Source organism: Gasterosteus aculeatus, chromosome 6 (genome assembly GCF_964276395.1).
Source record: "Gasterosteus aculeatus chromosome 6, fGasAcu3.hap1.1, whole genome shotgun sequence".
Taxonomy (NCBI): Eukaryota; Metazoa; Chordata; class Actinopteri; order Perciformes; family Gasterosteidae; genus Gasterosteus; species Gasterosteus aculeatus.
The window spans coordinates 5,920,599-5,937,806 of NC_135693.1; the positions used below are offsets into that span (position 1 = coordinate 5,920,599).

At 46.2% G+C, this 17,208-nt stretch overlaps 1 protein-coding gene across 4 annotated transcripts in view; it reads right to left on the bottom strand.

Moving 5' to 3' along the window:
* The window catches only part of inpp5a (inositol polyphosphate-5-phosphatase A), a 109,202-nt gene that overhangs the window by 78,434 nt on the left and 13,560 nt on the right, over positions 1-17,208 (bottom strand). For all 4 annotated transcript variants that reach the window (XM_040178059.2, XM_040178060.2, XM_078103903.1 and 1 more), the window contains exons 2-3: positions 9,905-9,946; positions 230-330 (exon numbers count right to left, since the gene is read on the bottom strand). In XM_040178059.2, the coding sequence (XP_040033993.2) occupies positions 230-330; positions 9,905-9,946 (143 nt within the window). The remainder of the gene's footprint in view (positions 1-229; positions 331-9,904; positions 9,947-17,208) is intronic.

Genomic DNA, 17,208 nt, shown 5'->3' on the forward strand with positions numbered 1-17,208 from the left:
TAGAAGATCTTCATCAACAAAAATCTAAATGTTAGTTTCTTTTCCACCAGTCTGAAAGAGACAAACGTTATACAGGCAAAATCCACCCACAGTCGCCTGCACCAATAAAAAGTGCCGTGCTGGCGTACAGCCGGGATGCGACCAGTGGGGGGAGCAGTCCGCCGGATCTGAAACTCTCCCTGCATGCGTCTCACAATCCATCAGACACACGGAGCCGCACAACACTTACTTGACAAAACTGTCCACGTGCGACATGGACGCCTCGTAGTTCTTCCCGCCCACCTCCTGACAGTGCATCGCCAGGAAGTGCGGCTTGTGCGACTGCACGGCCTGTAAGGGAGGGGGGCGGGGGGGGGAGGAGGGGAGAAGGACAAAACAAACAGGTGAAAAAGGAAGCACAGGGGCAACGCTTCAGAGGACGGGCACGGGGGGGGGGAAGACAATGGGTGCGGCCTCGACGACTCCACTCCGTGACGCGCTGCCTGCTGTATTTACACGAGACAAAGGGCCTGGCTAATGTAGGCGCGAGGCACTTAGCCAGCTCGCTCCACAAGTCAGCCACCCCCCCCCCCCCCTCCTTCTGACATCGCCGGCGGAAAATGTCAGGACGAGGGTACTAGAATGTGGGGCGACACGGGCTGCTGCAGCAGCAGAAGGGGATGCATCCACGAGGCCTGGTGTCACGTGACCTCACGACAGGCGTCACCTGACGCGCGCGCCCTGTCAGAGGTGTTCAGGGCGGCTGACCTCTAATGGAAAAATCAATAGCGGAGTGATTTACAGGACTCACTGTAGCACTCAGACGGGAGGCCGGTGGGCTGAGGGAGACGCATGCATCAATGTCAGCGGGGGAAAGGAATCGACAACTGCCCACCCTCCTCCCCCCCCCGCCCACCAGCCCGAGTGCAGCTCCCTGCTACCCCGCCAGGCACCTCCACCTCCTCGGTCACTGCGAGGCCCAATCAAATAAAAAGTAATGTATGGCAATAACAGCATGGATTTTCCATCAACCTATGGCTGGTCACTTAGCCCAGCGACCCAAAGAGCGCAGACCTGCTGCTGCTCAGACTTGGGAGAGATTAGTGGACCTATCAACTCAGTGGAAAAGGTCACCGTGAGGGAGCCTGCGACTAATGACGGGCTGAAGCGGGACATGCGTGTGTGCGTGTGTGTACGTGCGTGCGTAAGTTAATCGACTGCATTCTATTTATCTTTCCAGGCTGTAAATTCAGGGCAAAGCTGGCAAACAGACAGCATCCAGCTGGTAATTTCATTACGAGAATCGCCGGCGCTATCAGCCCAAATCCAAACAGCACCGGCCAGGTGACCTTACTCCGCCCCGGGACCCGTCGGCCAATTAAATCCAGGAACCGCCGTTAACGAGAGGCTCTGTTGACTTTTGAGTCGCGAGGAGACGGAGATATTGACACGCCAAATATTGCATCTATAAAGCGGGATTTTTTACGATGGCCGACTGCAGTGGCCTCTCTAAACAGCCCCGCAGGGACAGCAACGGTTGCCGTGGCAGTGCTTGTGGGGGAGGAGGAGGGGGGGTGTCTGGCCCGCGGACATGACTAACAGAGTGAGTGGTGCCACGTGCTCTCTGTGTGCGTGCGTGTCATTATTTTTGACCAGAGAGCGAAGGCCGTGTGACAGAACAACGAAACCCAAAGCGAGAAAAGCAAAAGTGTGCTGCTTGCTGAAAATAAAAAGCCCCATATTGAATTGAATATTGAATTAGAAATCTAAAGTGAAATAGTTGAAAGAAGACGTTTTGGAAGTGTAGAGGGGCGCGAGCGCCGGGCTGAGTTGAAGGGCCAGCTCAAGTGGAAGCAGAGTGCAGCATCAGTTGGAGTGAAGAACTGAAAGGAGTTGAAGTGTCAAGTCTGAGCGTAGCTGATGAATAGTAGTGACAAAAATGAAAGTTTGTCAAAGAGAATAAGTCCTTTTTTTATTTAGATTTGAAACAATAAAAGTGTGAATCATATTTTAGTTGTTTTTTGTTGCAGCAGAGTTGATATAAATGAAAATCATTTAAATCAACATTAGGTATCGTTTCTTATGGGGCTCTGAACAAGGAAAAATTAATTGTGATAACAGCAAATATGGTATCGTCTAAAGATTCAATGCAGTTTTGTGTCTTGCTGAAACCTTTGATTTACGTACTTATGGAACAGGCTGATGAAAGCAGTTGAAATGAAAGGTGAAAGCAGTCGGTCAATTGAAAAGCGATGAATACAGTATGTCAATTTGTTAGTAAAAGTAGTCGCCATATGCAATGTTGAAGTGGGACATTAAAATGTGTGTAAAGAAGCGTAATGAGCAAAGCATGCTGGGATTCTGGTCTGGTAACCACGTTCCTAAAGAGCTGGATTTGATGGGCTGAATGATCTACTGGACATTCATTACTTCCAAGCTTCTATCTCACTTTGTTCACACTTTTACTCTTGATAATGGACATTTCAAGTCGTGACAACACATAATTCTTACCAATGCCCAAGAATACAATGTTTTAACACAATCTTTGCAATAAGAGCTCAAAATGCCGTCTACCAGTCAGAGAACGTCTTTCAGGAGGACTGATCAGGAGAGCCTGGCCTCTATGTCACGGTTCCTACTTGGAGGTGGGAAATAATCAGAGTACGAGGGGTTTGTGAGCTGACGTACAAAAATTCTTTCATTACTGACAAACCGTGAACTCAAGCAAAGTCTTTCCGATAACATGAAAAGGGGGGAAAAAGGCGACTGGTGGTGGTATTCAAAGTAGATTGTTTTCTATGCGATGCAAAGCGCCGTCCACGGCCAGATTCTCATTCACCCCAGTGTCCTGCACGCACGCGGAGCAGACGAATGGCACCTTCTTTGCTTATGCGTAAATGACGGGGCATCCTGAGACTGGGGAATTTGATTGGGCGGTCGAGGTAAGCAAATGAGAAGCAAAAGCCTTGGTCACTGCATGTGGTAGTTCGAAAGGACACTTTGCAAAATCAAGAACACGTTCTCCTCTTACCTTCAGTGTCATTTAATATTTGAAATGGCTTTGTTCGGAGTGGTTTAGCTGTGGTAGATCGAGATGTCAGTCTACTTTCTGATATGTCAATCGATGGGTCTGCTTGTGGTGATGAAAAGCGGTTTGTTTTTGTCCTTTAATAGTTTCGGCTTTCACTCTTAATCTAAGGGGTCGTTCCTTTAGCTGCCGGGTGTCTCTCCTGTGATCGTCCGCGCGAGACATCACGGCGCTTCAGAGCACATAAAGGAGAAGCCGAAGGAGTAACAGCACAAACTTTGTTTTACATGTTTGTGTAAGCGCTGACTGACAGATGCCGACGTGCGCTCCTCCACGCCCCGAAGAGCAGCCGCTGAGCGGTACAGCGGGCAGAACAAGTAGTCCACTCACTGCCGATTTGGCAGGTTTTCTCACTTACAAAGCACGTCTGTCATTTTTATCACAGGTACTCTTCAACTGTGAGTGACGGAATATAAAACACAAATCCAGAAAATCACATTGTATGATTTAAAAACTGATTTTGCAGTTTATTGCATGACATAAGTATTTGATACATCAGAAAAGCCAAACTTCATAGTCTTTAGTTTACTTAATGGTGAAGAAACCTTTGTTTGCAATTACAGGCATCATACGTTTCCTGTAGTTCTTGACCAGGTTTGCACGCACTGCAGCAGGGATTTTGTCCCACTCCTCCGCACAGAACTTCTCCAGATCATTCAGGTTTTGAGACTTTCATCTCTGATTTTCAGGTCTGGAGACGGGCTACGCCGCTCTTCAACGCTCTTACTGAGGGAAGGAGGTTGTTGGCAAAGATCAAATACTTAATAATAATAATAAATTATTACTATATTATATATTTTTTTTTTAATTAAATCATACAATGTGATTTTCTGGATTTGTGTATTATATTCAGTCACTCCTACATGTTTTGTAAATTGGGAAAACCTGCAAAATCGGCGGTGTATCAAATACTTGTTCTCCCCACTGTAGGTCCGTGTAAACTGGGGACATGACGTCCTTTAGGAAACAGAGACCCACGTCTACCCAGAACGTGGTGCAGAACCTCACGGGTCAATGGCAGGGAGCTCGTCTGAAGAGCCCCCAACGCGCTTGGTGTGAGCAAGGCCCGCAGACAGAGCCTATAGCTCAGCGGTGGGCAAACTACGGCCCGTTGGGCGTTTTGATCCGGCCCGCCGAGTATTATCAATTCTAAATTATAGTAACGACCGCTGTAACACTTCTCCGTTCCCGACTTGAGTTTCCCAAAGCTCGATGATGGCAAAAGACCAGCATGGATGTTTCTTAACTCAAGTCGGGAACGGAGAAGCGTTCTAGCGGTGAACACACTGACACACATGAATGAGCTGAACATGAAGCTACAAGGGAAAGATCAGTTTGTGCATGAAAATGTACACAAACGAGAGAGTGAGAGTCTTCAAAGCCAAGTGGACTTGGAACTCATTGATCTTCAATGTGACGCCGTCTTAAAGGAGAAGTTCAACCTTAACCTGGCTGAATTCTATGCTTCAAAACAGAGGATGCTGGTGTTGTTTGGCTCTACTTTGGTGGTTGAGCAGACGTTCAGCAGGATGAAAACCAACAAATCCCGCCACAGATCCCAGTTAACGGATGAACACCTCCGATCTGTCCTGAGAATTGTCACAACAAAGTTGACACCAAACTATCATGCACTGGCCAAAAAGGGGGACCAACAACACTCTGCAACACTGAAATGCAATGTAATGTAAACATGTAAGTTGACTTTACTTTTTAGTTATTGGCTTTTACTTATAATTTATATTGGTTGACATAAACACTCTCTATCCATCGGATACCGGCCGGCCCGTCTGTCAAAGTCAATGTGGCCCCTGAGCCAAAAGGTTTGCCCCCCCCTGGCCTAGCCGTTAGCAGTTAGCAGGGTGTTACAGGAGCGAACAGAGGCGGGTCGTTGTGTAAGGAATCTTTATTTCCTTGAGGAATTCCCTGAAGCCGCAGACTGAGCGGAGATAGAACACGCGCACAGACACACACACACATGCACGGACACGCAGACACCTGTGCAACCACGTCGGACACGTGCAGGCGTGACTGGTTCCAAGCCGCAGTCACACCAGTGGGGAGCCAGTTTAACCGCTTTTATTGCTCATCGGGAAGCTCCAGTGGTACCTCGAAGATTTGTTTTGACATTTATATAAGAGAAGTCGGCTAATTGGTGCGTCCCGTGGAACCGACAACTCTTGTTTTAAGTCTCTTCTAAAGCGCTCTCCCCTCGCTCCGATGGGACTAGAGAAGTGCTGATTGGGTTCGCCGGGTGAAGCGGCCTCTGGACTGCCGCTTCCCGGCCTCGCCGCCACAGCCTGATGCTTGTTTCCATGACGTCAGAAGGCAGCGGAGGTGGCATCTGGCCACAGCCCCGCTTGCTTTGGCACACCTCTCCTCCCCCATCCTCACTCGCTCTGCATGCTTTTCTTTACCCTCTACCTCACACACACACACAGAGATACGTTACGCCCCTCTGAGGTATGGAAGGCTGCTGCAGGATGCAAACAGAATTCCTCAACAGCCACAACCAGGACGCCCGCACGCACACACACACACACACACACACACACACACACACACACACACACACACACACACACACACACACACACACACACACACACACACACACACACACACACACAGTTTGATATTAAATATTGTCTATGCTTAGAACCCGGCAGTAGACGTGTCTCTGCTTGCCGGTGACGGTGGTGATTACGGAGAAGAGTGAAGCGGAGCGAAACTAAAGCTGCTGTGTTTTTGGACTTCCGGTATTCAGTGCAAATATATTTTATGGTAATCAGGCCCGTTTGTGATTTTAATCAGCTGCTGGCAAATGGAGTGGGGGAAAAAAAAGTTGTCCCGCAACTCAGATTTGATTGAATTTACCGTGTGTGTTGTCCGTGTTTAGGACATGAAGACATCCAGGTGGACATTCCTCTGTCTCTACTGCTAAAGACACATTTTCAATCTGCTGTTAGCCAACACCATGTTGTGTCAATATATGTAGAACCCTTAAGGTTACGGAAACATATTGTTTCTATTTAGTAGCACAACTCTGTCTCCAGCTACAGCGGTCAAGAGACGGACACCGCAACCCTTTAAGGGACTCGAGGTTAAGACAAATATGAAAAGAAATTAAGCACAACGGCTGTGGTAATATTATTGCAAAACAGGTGAGAAGAATTCACATTTAGACCTCGGGCCTGATGGAGGCATAATGCGCAGCTGTACTAGTGGTCGACATCTAAACGTTGCATCAGAACCCATAATGAGGAGGACAGGCGAGAACGACTGGATACGCGGGTTCATTCTAATGCAGGATTTGGTCGCTCTCGTAAATCCACTTTATACAAACCTCCGGCAAAATTAACTCATGCGGCCAAACCATGCTGCGTTTCAGCGCTTTGTGACATCACTGCTGTTGATTAGAGTGACCATAAAAGACACTTAATGCGACTTGTTGGTCGACCAATCAGGAATTCCCCAGTGGCTTCTCCCCTCATTAGTAAAACGCAGACCTCAAACGCCTCGTGTCCAAAGAGTTCTCCTCAGGTAATTCACATATTGGGAATACCATCTCCTCAGCCTAGAGGTACAAATCCTTATGTTCTTGAGACAATATTTGACTATTCCTGCATTACGCTTGAGGCTGAACAGAATGACGACCGCCTGGCTCTGTGTGTTTGTGTGTGCGCTCAGGGTGAGTCTGGAATATTCCCCGTCACAGCCAATTGGCTGGTGCATTCTGGGAACAGTAAATAAGAATGTGTGCTGTAAAAAAAAAAAGTAAAAGGCCAACATTTCTTTTGCACAACAATGCATAAATAGAGGCACCAAGAGGCAACAGGAGCACTAAAAAAAGCATGCAGAGGCGGCAAATCTTTACACAAATCAGTTACATACACATATTCCACTCACTTTCTCTGCATCGAACAACGCCAGCAGTTACAGAAAAATGAATAGCTTCTGTGTGTCTTTAACACACATTAACTCCGTACCTCCACGAAAAAAAGCAAAATAAATTATAAATGAATAGTAAAGATAGATAATGACGCACCACCCTGGAGATAAGACACCCCTCTGTGTCAGCGTGAATCCTCTGGGTGTTTACATGGCGTATCATGACCTCACTGGTGTATGTGTATATATTCACACTACCGTTCAAAGGTTTGGGGTCACCCAGACAATTGTGTTTTCAATGAAAACTCACTTTTATTTATCAAATGAGTTGCAAAATAAATAGAAGATGTAGTCAAGACATTGACATGGTTAGAAATAATGATTTTTTGTCAACCGTGTTCTTCAAACTTTGCTTTCATCAAAGAATGCTCCATTTGCAGCAATTACAGCATTGCAGACCTTTGGCGTTCTAGCTGTTCATTTGTTGAGGTACTCTGTAGAAATCCACACGCTTCCTGAAGCACGTCCCTGCGTCTGTGACTGCGTTGGCCTCTCCATCACAGACGGCGTGCCAGCGGTCTGCTTCTGCCCTCAATAATAGCGCATCATGTGGAGGTGTGCTTTGGGTCATTGTCCTACTTTAGGAGGAAATTTGCTCCAACCAAGCGCTGTCCACAGGGTACGGCGTGGAGTGATAGCCTTCCAATCTTCCTCGGTCCAATTTCGGTATTCTTTTGCCCATATCAATGTTTTATTTTTATTGGCCAGTCTCAGATCTGGCATTTTCTTTGCCACTCTAGAAGGCCAGCATCCCGAAGTCGCCTCTTCACTGTAGACGTTGGTGTTTTGCGGGTACCATTTAAAGAAGCTGCCTGTTGAGGACCTGTGAGGCGTCTATTTATCAAACTAGAGACTCTAGTATACTTGACTTCTTGCTGGGTTCTGCACCGGGGGCCTCACACTTCTCTTTCTACTCTGGTCAGAGCCTGTTTGTGCTGTTCTCTGAAGGGAGTGGTTCACACCGTTGTAGGGAAATTGTAATTTCTAAGTACACAGATAGACTGGCGAGTTTCACATAAAAGTTCTTTTTCTGGCCATTTTGAGAGTTTAATCAAAGCCACAAATGTGATGCTCCAGATACTGAACTAGCTCAAAGGAAGACCAGTTTTATAGCCTCTCTCACCAGCATATCTGTTTTCAGCTGTGCTAACATAACACAAGGGTTTTATAATCATCCATTAGTCTTCTAAGGAGATTAGCAAACACAATGTACCATTAGAAGACTGGAGTGATGGTTGCTGGAAATGGGCCTCTACACACCTATGTAGATATTTGATTAAAAACCGTGAAAAAAGACGTTTTCGCCTAGAATAGTAATTTACCACATCAACAATGTATAGAGTGCATTTCTGATTAATTTAATGTTATCTTCATTGAAAAAAACTAGTGCTTTTCTTCGAAAAATAAGGAAACTTAAAAACCTTTGAACGGTAGTGTGTACACACACACGCACACTAAAGATTAGATAACATGCCAGCGACGTTATTTTCGTGTTATTTTCCATTTCCATCAGGAAGTACTTCCTGATCAGGAAGTAGTTTGAGGAAGTAGTTTGCTCCGAGCGTTCTGTTTCACCGTGAGAAAGTGTCTCCTTTACGCCCCACACAGATAGATTTATGCTCCCTTCTGGAAGAAAGAAAACTGGAGTTGACTGCATGTGAAGTGGGATCCTCCTCCGGTTTGGTCTGCTGGGACATGGGCGCTACATCACGAGGCACAAATCAATATGGGGGCTATTTAGCGTGACAGCAGCGCAGAGTAACGCCCTTAGAATGGCTCTTTTTCGCTGATGAATTCCAGGACACGGCTCATTTCCCTCGTGTCGAAATTAGAGGTCCTTGGACTTCTAATTTCTTCCTTTTTGTTTTGTTACCCTCTGTTGCAACGTTTGTCTGTCAGTCAGTGTTTTCACCCCACGTAGCTTGTTAACATAAGCAAAAAAATGAATCCAATTTAAGTTCCTCCTCACTGATACAAAGCTTTAACAGAACAAACAACAACGGATGTTTTTTTGGGCAAAAATCTATGAATTTCTTTTCAATTTTGTTATCTGCTCCAACATATATGCGCACTGGAAGTGTCACGTCAGTGAAAACACCTCGCAGAATGTATATTGCTAAATGAATTCATCACACACAGCCACAGTAGAGTTGTGCAAAGAGGTTTTGGTTGTCATGGCAGAACAGTGCGTGTGTCGCTGTTCTCGGTCTGTCACTTTAAGGCAGCAGTTGTGAACTTCCTCACTTCCTCTACCCAGTGGAAAGAGTTGTGGTTAGTCAGGGGTTCCGATGCAGATGAAAAGGTAAGATTTGAGACATGACTGAGCTTGATCTCTCTATTGCAGAAAAGTGCATTCAGAAGGGTGAAAGTACGGTGAGTGCATGTTAGTCCGATGGATTTGTTTTAAAAGACAGAGTTTAGAATTCGAAATTGGATTCAACATATAAAAAAATATTAAATGCATCACAGTTAACATCTCTTTGCGAAAGAGAAAAAAATCATCACCATCTGCACTGGCCTCAAGGTTTGTTTCCAAGGTCCCGTAACAGCACTTGAAGTTATAGAAACAAGTGCCAGTGCTGCACCAATAAGACATCCACTGTGCTACTGATGTAGCAAATTAACAAAGGATGACATGAAAAATCAGTGAGTCAACGGATACAGCAGTGGTAAAAGCTGCAGCTGCAGTAAAAACATGGAACTGTATTTAAGACAAATAATTGAATTTAGAATATTCCAAAAATAAAGACTATCAACCAAATGGGACAAAAGAAGTGCTCATACTGGGAGTTTCCCCATTTCAGCAGCTGTCAACTTGCCATGTGAGAAAAAGCCAAAATGTTGTTTGTCACACTGACATGATTAAATATTTCGGGCTGCGCCACTTACCTGATAAAACTCCCTCAGCCAGGTCTTCTGCAGGTTTTCAGGCTGGAAAGAGAAGAAAGGGGGATGTTAGTGATCTTGTTATCAGTACATCCTTTATTTCCTTACAATCTCATAAAATAACCCTGCAAATGACAAAGTACTTTTACGTTGTATCCTTTATAGCAGGAGTCCAACTGTTTTTGCCTGACGGACCGGTCTCATGCCTTATAGCCGAGGGATTTTTATCCGCCATTATGGATCAACAATGACACGTGCTCACATCCACGCGCTCTCTGTCCGTGAGCACGTGTCTGCCCGCAAGGTTGTAAACCTCGGGGGAAACACTGTAAAGATACATGATGACACGATGACACAACGGACAATGCATATAGTCAAATCAATGTAATTAACTCAATGACACGGGCGACCGGTCATATTTATTTACAACAAAGCATGACAAAACAATCCATTAAAACTGCGGCACTAAAACAGCCCACAGAAAAGAATGATACACATATGGAAGATATGGAAGACACTATGTTGTCTTGTCGTCCATTGTCGTACTGTCTGCTGTTACGCACCAACCACCAAGTCAAATTCCTTGCATGTCTGACATATTATGGCAATGTTTAAATAATATTTAAATGGCCCATAGGGAACGGTGTTAACAATAAAAACATAAGGTATAAGGGACAAATCAACACCCTGCAGTTCACTTTCCAAATGCTGTTCACTATTTACAGACAACATTCATCCTGAATTCTTAAATACTAAGATCTGCTTTCTAGCTTCCTCATGCTGACCAATGGCAGCGCATGTTAACGTTGCTGTGCAATGCAGATAAGCGTCTACCTAGAGGACCACTAAGGGCTGGACGCAGAGCAACAGAGGAGGACAGGAGCGGTGCAATGAGAAAACGAGATACTGGGAAAGATATGTATGTATACGCAGTGTATTTATAAAGAATTAAAATAGTTACAACTTTGTGATTCTAGAAGAGAAACCTCACAGATTCACACAAACATACATCTATGTATTATGTCCAACCACGCGTTGGTCTCCATGCATCTACTGACAGGAAGTGGCCTCCCTCCAATTCCAGCATGGTTCCCTCGGGGTCACGAGTCTCTCGCCTTGTTTTGCTCTGCCTGCGTCCGTCATTCGCTCGCCCGCTATCTCTCCTCACTTTAAAAGGCTCTCCCCTAGACCTTGAAACTCTTATTTAATTTGTGCAGTGGAAACGGAGACAAGGCCCTGGGCAGTCTACCATTTAAGGAGAGATCTTCCTATGTCGATATCTAGGTCTGCTGAACTGCTCTGCGTGTGCGTTGGAAAGTTTGTCCTAACAAAACTGGTCCATAATTAGAACATTCAAGGGATGTGCAGGTCCTGTGGGTCTCTGGAACAAAGCCCCAACAGAACACCGAAGGTGCTCCATCCCTAAATAGCAACCTCGTCGTCATGACAACCGTTTCTAAAACTGTATGATGAAGCAATATTTAAACATTGCACCTGCACGTTGAAGATGAACAGTTTTCCCTTCAAATAACACAAATATTTGTCTTTGAACCTGAATAAAGTACAATCACCATGACTTTTTTTTGGTTTGTTTTTAAAAAAGGACCACAATCGCCTCTCTTTAAATAAAAAGGATCTGAAGCACAGCGGCTAATACATCCACCGAGGTGGCCAATGTTTATACCTCTTTCAATAACGATTTCAAGTCATCGACCTGAAAATGGCGAGTCTCCAAATCACAGCCGACCAAAAGTTTCCTCGAATTACAGATTGTTTTAGTCTTTTACGGTCACGGAGGGATAATTACAGAGGCCCTTCATAATGATTGATCAGTCATTTCAATAAGAAATGGCAACGACCTCGAAATACGATGCCCTGCTGGTTCAGAGACCGACAAATCGTTCAGTGACGAAGAGGAGTCGGAGTCAGCATTGAGCATTTTGGGAACCTCTGCACTAGAAAAACTGACACCACAACTATTCCACAACAAACGAAGGCTAACTGGCAGCTAGCACTTTTTCTTTTAATGCCCGTCCTTTAAAAATAATACCATGGAGTTATAGCCGAAGGATGAACTGAAACCATTACATGAGAGCAGAGGAAACTGGGCAAAAAGAAAAAGCCACGGGTTAAAAATGCAAAGTTGCTAAATGACCTGTAATGTAATGAAACAGCTCGACAGCCATCAGACTCTTGTTAGGAAAGGCTGCCGCCACACTACGATTGGCCGGTCTGCATTCAAGGGGCGGGATTTGGTCAACTAAAGGGACGTGAACTACCTAACAGAGCTAACTTGAGACAAAGCTTAAAATGTACCCGGTTTTGAGCCTCGGGGGACGCACGCATGCAGAAACCAGTCATGTCATCGGTCGAGGATACGATCACAATTCTCTCATGTCACACATGCGATTTGAACGCAGACTGTCCACGCCGTTCGGCCCGGAATGCAAAAGAGCAGATGCAACTCCCATCGTCACGTCAAAAGCATGTTCAGAATTGGCTGAATAGGGAGTTTCCCGCAAAAAGTGATGAATTCTTTTGTCACCTCGAAAGGAATTCATGTGTTTAAAAAAAAAAAAAAGAAGGAAAAAGGAAAATGATGAAGATCTTATACCTGATATAAATTGGCATTTGGAGGGGCACCTAAATGTCTCAAGACTGTGTGTGTGTGTGTGTGTGTGTGTGTGTGCGCGTGCGTGCACGTGTGTGTTCCCAGCCTCAGGCAGATCAGCCAGAGCGCAGGTCTATATAAGGACATGAGCACTGGGCCGTGTCATCACTCACATGGATGAAGAGAACATGAGAGCGAGCCGGAGACCGGCACACAGGAGCACAAGGGTTCAGATTGGGGAGTTGCCACCAAACCTTATGGTACAACCCTGGGAGGGTCACACGCGCAGGGTCTCACCCACGCTGATGGCGGCAAATGGTGCACACGAATACGTTTCAAATCGGAGCCTCTGACGAATCGCACAGATATTTTTTGCTTCCCCCCCATTGGTCGTTTCTCCCAGGAACGCGGTTAGCTGCGCTGAAGCTTTTCAAAGAGCTTCATGTGTATCACACACACGAGACAGTCACAGGGTGCGAGGCCAAATGAATTGAATCTCTTTTTTTTTTTTTTTTATCAGAGTGGAACCTTGAGGCAGAGACCGACTTGACGGACAGGCTGAAAGCGTTGACAGCGTTTCTTTTTCGCAAACAAGACTTTTGCTTCTCTCATCTGGGGGATCCGTGTCCCGGGTGAACCTCACCTGGAGCAGAGAGAGCAGCTCACTTAGGATTTAGGTTGGACCCCCCCCCCCCCCGCCCTATAAATAGAGTCTATATATACACGCAGCAGCGGAAAGTTTAATTAGAGTTTAATTAGAAAAGCCAAAATAAAGCCAAACCCTCCTCCGCCTCTTCTCTCTCCTCTGGATGTTCCACTGGCTCGGTGCAGTTCCACCTCCACCCTCTTCTTTACCCGTGTTCTGTTTCCATCACTCCGTGGCCTACTTTTGAAACAGCGTGGGGAACCTAGAGACTCTGCTTCTCTTTTTTACTTATTTTTTCTTTTTCAAATGCCAGCCCTTGCAAAATAGAAGTAGAGCGGCGAGGGGATGAATCCGTTCGGTTCTTTGCGCTCCGACGACGAATTGGGTCAGAGTCTGATGCCGTGATTGAAGCACAAACTCGAGCGAGCGAGTCCTCCTCTTCTTTTTCGCGGAGCGCGTCAGACAGGAATGTGACTTTCAGTATGTTCCCTCCGACAACGCAACACAAAACACTCCAACGTCTTTCATCTTTACCAAATACGATGCAACGCACTGTAGCCGAGGTGCAAGGAAAGTTTTACCGTTGCAAATCAATATAGGTTGTCAGGTAATCCTAAAAAAAGGTACGGCGAGTCCCCTGACCTTGGACGTGATGTTTTTCTTTGTATGCGTGTCATTTGAGTGACAGGCTAACCCCGAACCACAGAGTGCATCGGTGTCGACAGGAAGTGAAGCGCGATTGTCTGAACTCACAACTGTACAGATGTGACCGCTCTCCCTTTTGAATTTGCCGTGAAACGTGTGCGCGGCTCCGCTGGACTAAAACGGTAACATGACGTGCCGAGAGTTGAACCTCGGCGTGACACTCGACAGCCAACTTTCCCCCGACCCCCAACATCACTGCGACAACACGATCCTGTAGATACACGCGCTACAACATCAGGAGAATATGTCCCCTCCTCACTCAGGTACCGACTACTGCAACTCCCTCCTGCAGGTCTCCCTGCTGCCGCCATTCCACCTCTGCAGCCCATCCAGAAGCTGCTCTTTAACCTTCTGAAATTCTCCCACACTACTCCACTCCCTTCGCTGACCGGTGGCTGCCCGCATCCAGCTCAAAACATTGGTGCTCACGTACCGTGCTGTGAATGGATCGGGTCCGGTCTACATCCAGGACATGGTCACACCCGACCTCCTGCAAAACTCTTTGCTGTCCTGCTCCTAAATGGTGGAACGAGCTCTCTGAAGACACCCGGACCGCTGAGCCTTCACATCTTCCACCGCAAACCAAAGACGCACCTCTTCAGACTCTACCACGACTAAAAACATTAAACAGATTGTAGCACTTCAATTGTACTTATAACGGCTCCTATCTATAGCAAGTTGTAGATTGGCTTATTTAATGAAATTGCACTTTGTTTCTTGTTCTTTTGTGTCTGTATTTCTTATGGTTGAAATGAACTCATTGTAAGTCGCTTTGGATAAAAGCGTTACGACATGTAATGTAATGTCTTGACCTTCAGGCTGCCGCAGAGCCTTAGGGGTCGCGACCTGAAGTGCACGCGCTGTTCCTTCCCCCTCAGCGAGGCTTCCTTTGGGTAAAAGTGTGCCGGCATTCCTCGTCACGTCTTTGGCCGTTCTTCACTGAAGACCAGCTGGACCCGGATGCTGCTAGTTGGGAACATCGTCTGCCAGAAACGTGAACACAAACGCTCTGTTGTTTGTGAACGTCTTTGTCATTACCGAGCCTATTGATTACTTAGTATTAAAATGAACATTGCTTCAGTTTACTAGTCTATTTGGATACACAAGGATAACCTTTTGCGGCAGTGAGGAACTAAAGTACAATTTGCGGCTGTTGGCGTCCATCAAAAAGCGCAAGGTGGGCGATATAAAAAAGTACTGCAAATTACTGCAAATGAAAGGCTGAGCAGTAAAAACACAACTCAAAGATGTAAGGAATGCAGCACATGCTGTGTTTCTTTGCAAAGGATGAAGCTAGTTATTGTAAAGCTGGTATTGACGCCTGAAAGGATTCAGGGAAAAACACTAAAACCAGAGAAGCTTAATTTGTTTTACATTTAGACTTTTTTGGGGGATCATAGGAAATACAGCATTTTATTCAATGTTAATGTTTTTGTTAAATGAAGGACTACTAGTTCTACTAAAATGGATTAAGTCAAAAATCTCATTTTTAATATTTCCATTATGTCTGCGTATGACAAAACATGACATATTTGACAATGCGATTTTCCTTTTTGTTTTCTTATATTCCCGTTAATTACCATTGAGAGTTTCCAACTTTTCCCGGCAGTTTGCAACCCTAGGTGCAACATATAAAAACCAGGTGGAGCACGGATTAGACGGCTCTTTCCATCGCTGACCTCCATCAAGAGCAAACGACAGGAAAAGACCCTTGGATAGAAATGGGCAGATTGTGAGCCTGCGTAAATGCTAACAGCTGACGGAGGTTGCATCAAGTTGGATGTCGATCAAGATCTATCCAGTAAGAATTTGTATCAGGCAGAGGGTCAAGCGGTCCGAATCATGTACTATGTGATTCACACACACACACATCAGCAGTGCACTCACGCTCTGCCCATTCTGCTCCGTTTTCCTGCTCATTCGATCATCTAGAACGCCTTGTGACTTTCAGAGGACCCAATCACCATTTCGACCAGGCAATCAACAAGCCCCGTCCAATGTGAGCGAGCGAGCGAGCTCGGGGCCAGGCGTGCCGAGAAGAAATGCATCCTTTTATTTCCCACCCACAGCATCACGTCCACCTCAGTCGCCGTTCCAGAGGGGGAATGAATCCGTGATAGCAGAAGCCAGCAGGACGGTTGCTGCCACCAACCGCTGCTCACAACTAAAAGAATTACATTTTCTTACGCCTTAAAAGCAGCATTTCATTTTCATCGTATCCAACGCAAACAAGCTTAGCAACAACGTCAACTATCGCCTTGGCGCGGATAGTGCGTGTGCGCGTGGGTGTGCGCGTCTTGATGGACTGTTAGAAAGGAGGTTATTGGTGCAGGAGAGCAGACTAAAAATACCCTGCCTCGACGGAAGCCATCGACTCAATGGGGAGGGGGGGCGGATCTGAGGAAAGAGAGCATCTGGAGAAACAGCAGTGGGGGGGGGGGGTCGCTTGATTTGGCCGCCCACTCAGGCGAGTCCTTCAACAGGTCGCCCCGACCCTCCTGCGCGGTCGCTCGGCGGAGGCGCGTCCCCTCAGTGTTTAATGGAACTCCACATCAAAGAGGCTCATCACGGTATTAATTAGAGCAGAGCCGCTTAGGGGAAAAACACTGAATTAGAAACTGGGCCGGCACCGGGGACGCATCTTCATCCCTCTAGAACAGGGGTCCCCAATTGTTTCATTACCTCCCATTGGAAAAACAAAAAAAAGAATTCCCGCTGGTCACCACGCTGATGGAAAACTTGGTAGTGCTGATAAACATCCATGCTCACTAACGTTTGATTGCATTTCATTCAAAAGCAACCCTGGCTGGCTCCAATCAGTGCAAGTCATCAGAGTTAGGAAATGACCACGGGTGTTTGGAATGATTGACGGTTGCTTCGCCTGTGACAGATGAAAGGGTTGGTTGTTGTTTTTTTCTTTACATCGACCCGTTTCGCGCTCACGACGTGCAGCAGTCGTTGTTGGGATGGATTGAAAAGTAGCTTGCGAGCCGAAAAGGTGTGCGCCGTGAGGTGTGGAGGCTTCAACCGCATCGCTCAGCGCCTCCAACGACTGCCGTTCACCGATCGCCAGTCCAACAAGCCACTTACGAAGGTCAAACAGAGGCATGTTGATTTGAGACTTGTGAACCTACACCAGTAAGTAGTTCTTTTTAAAGTTTAGGTTGGCTTTTTTTCTGCTAGCTCTTTTGAGTCCAGGCAACAAGAGAAAAAAAAAACTCAACACCCGCTAAAGGCCGGATGGGAAACACGTTTCCCAGCGTGGTGCTTTGGGACGCGGTTGAGGGGGATATTTGGATTTTTTCTTAAATCAACAGGGATTTGGACAGTTACTACAATGTATGA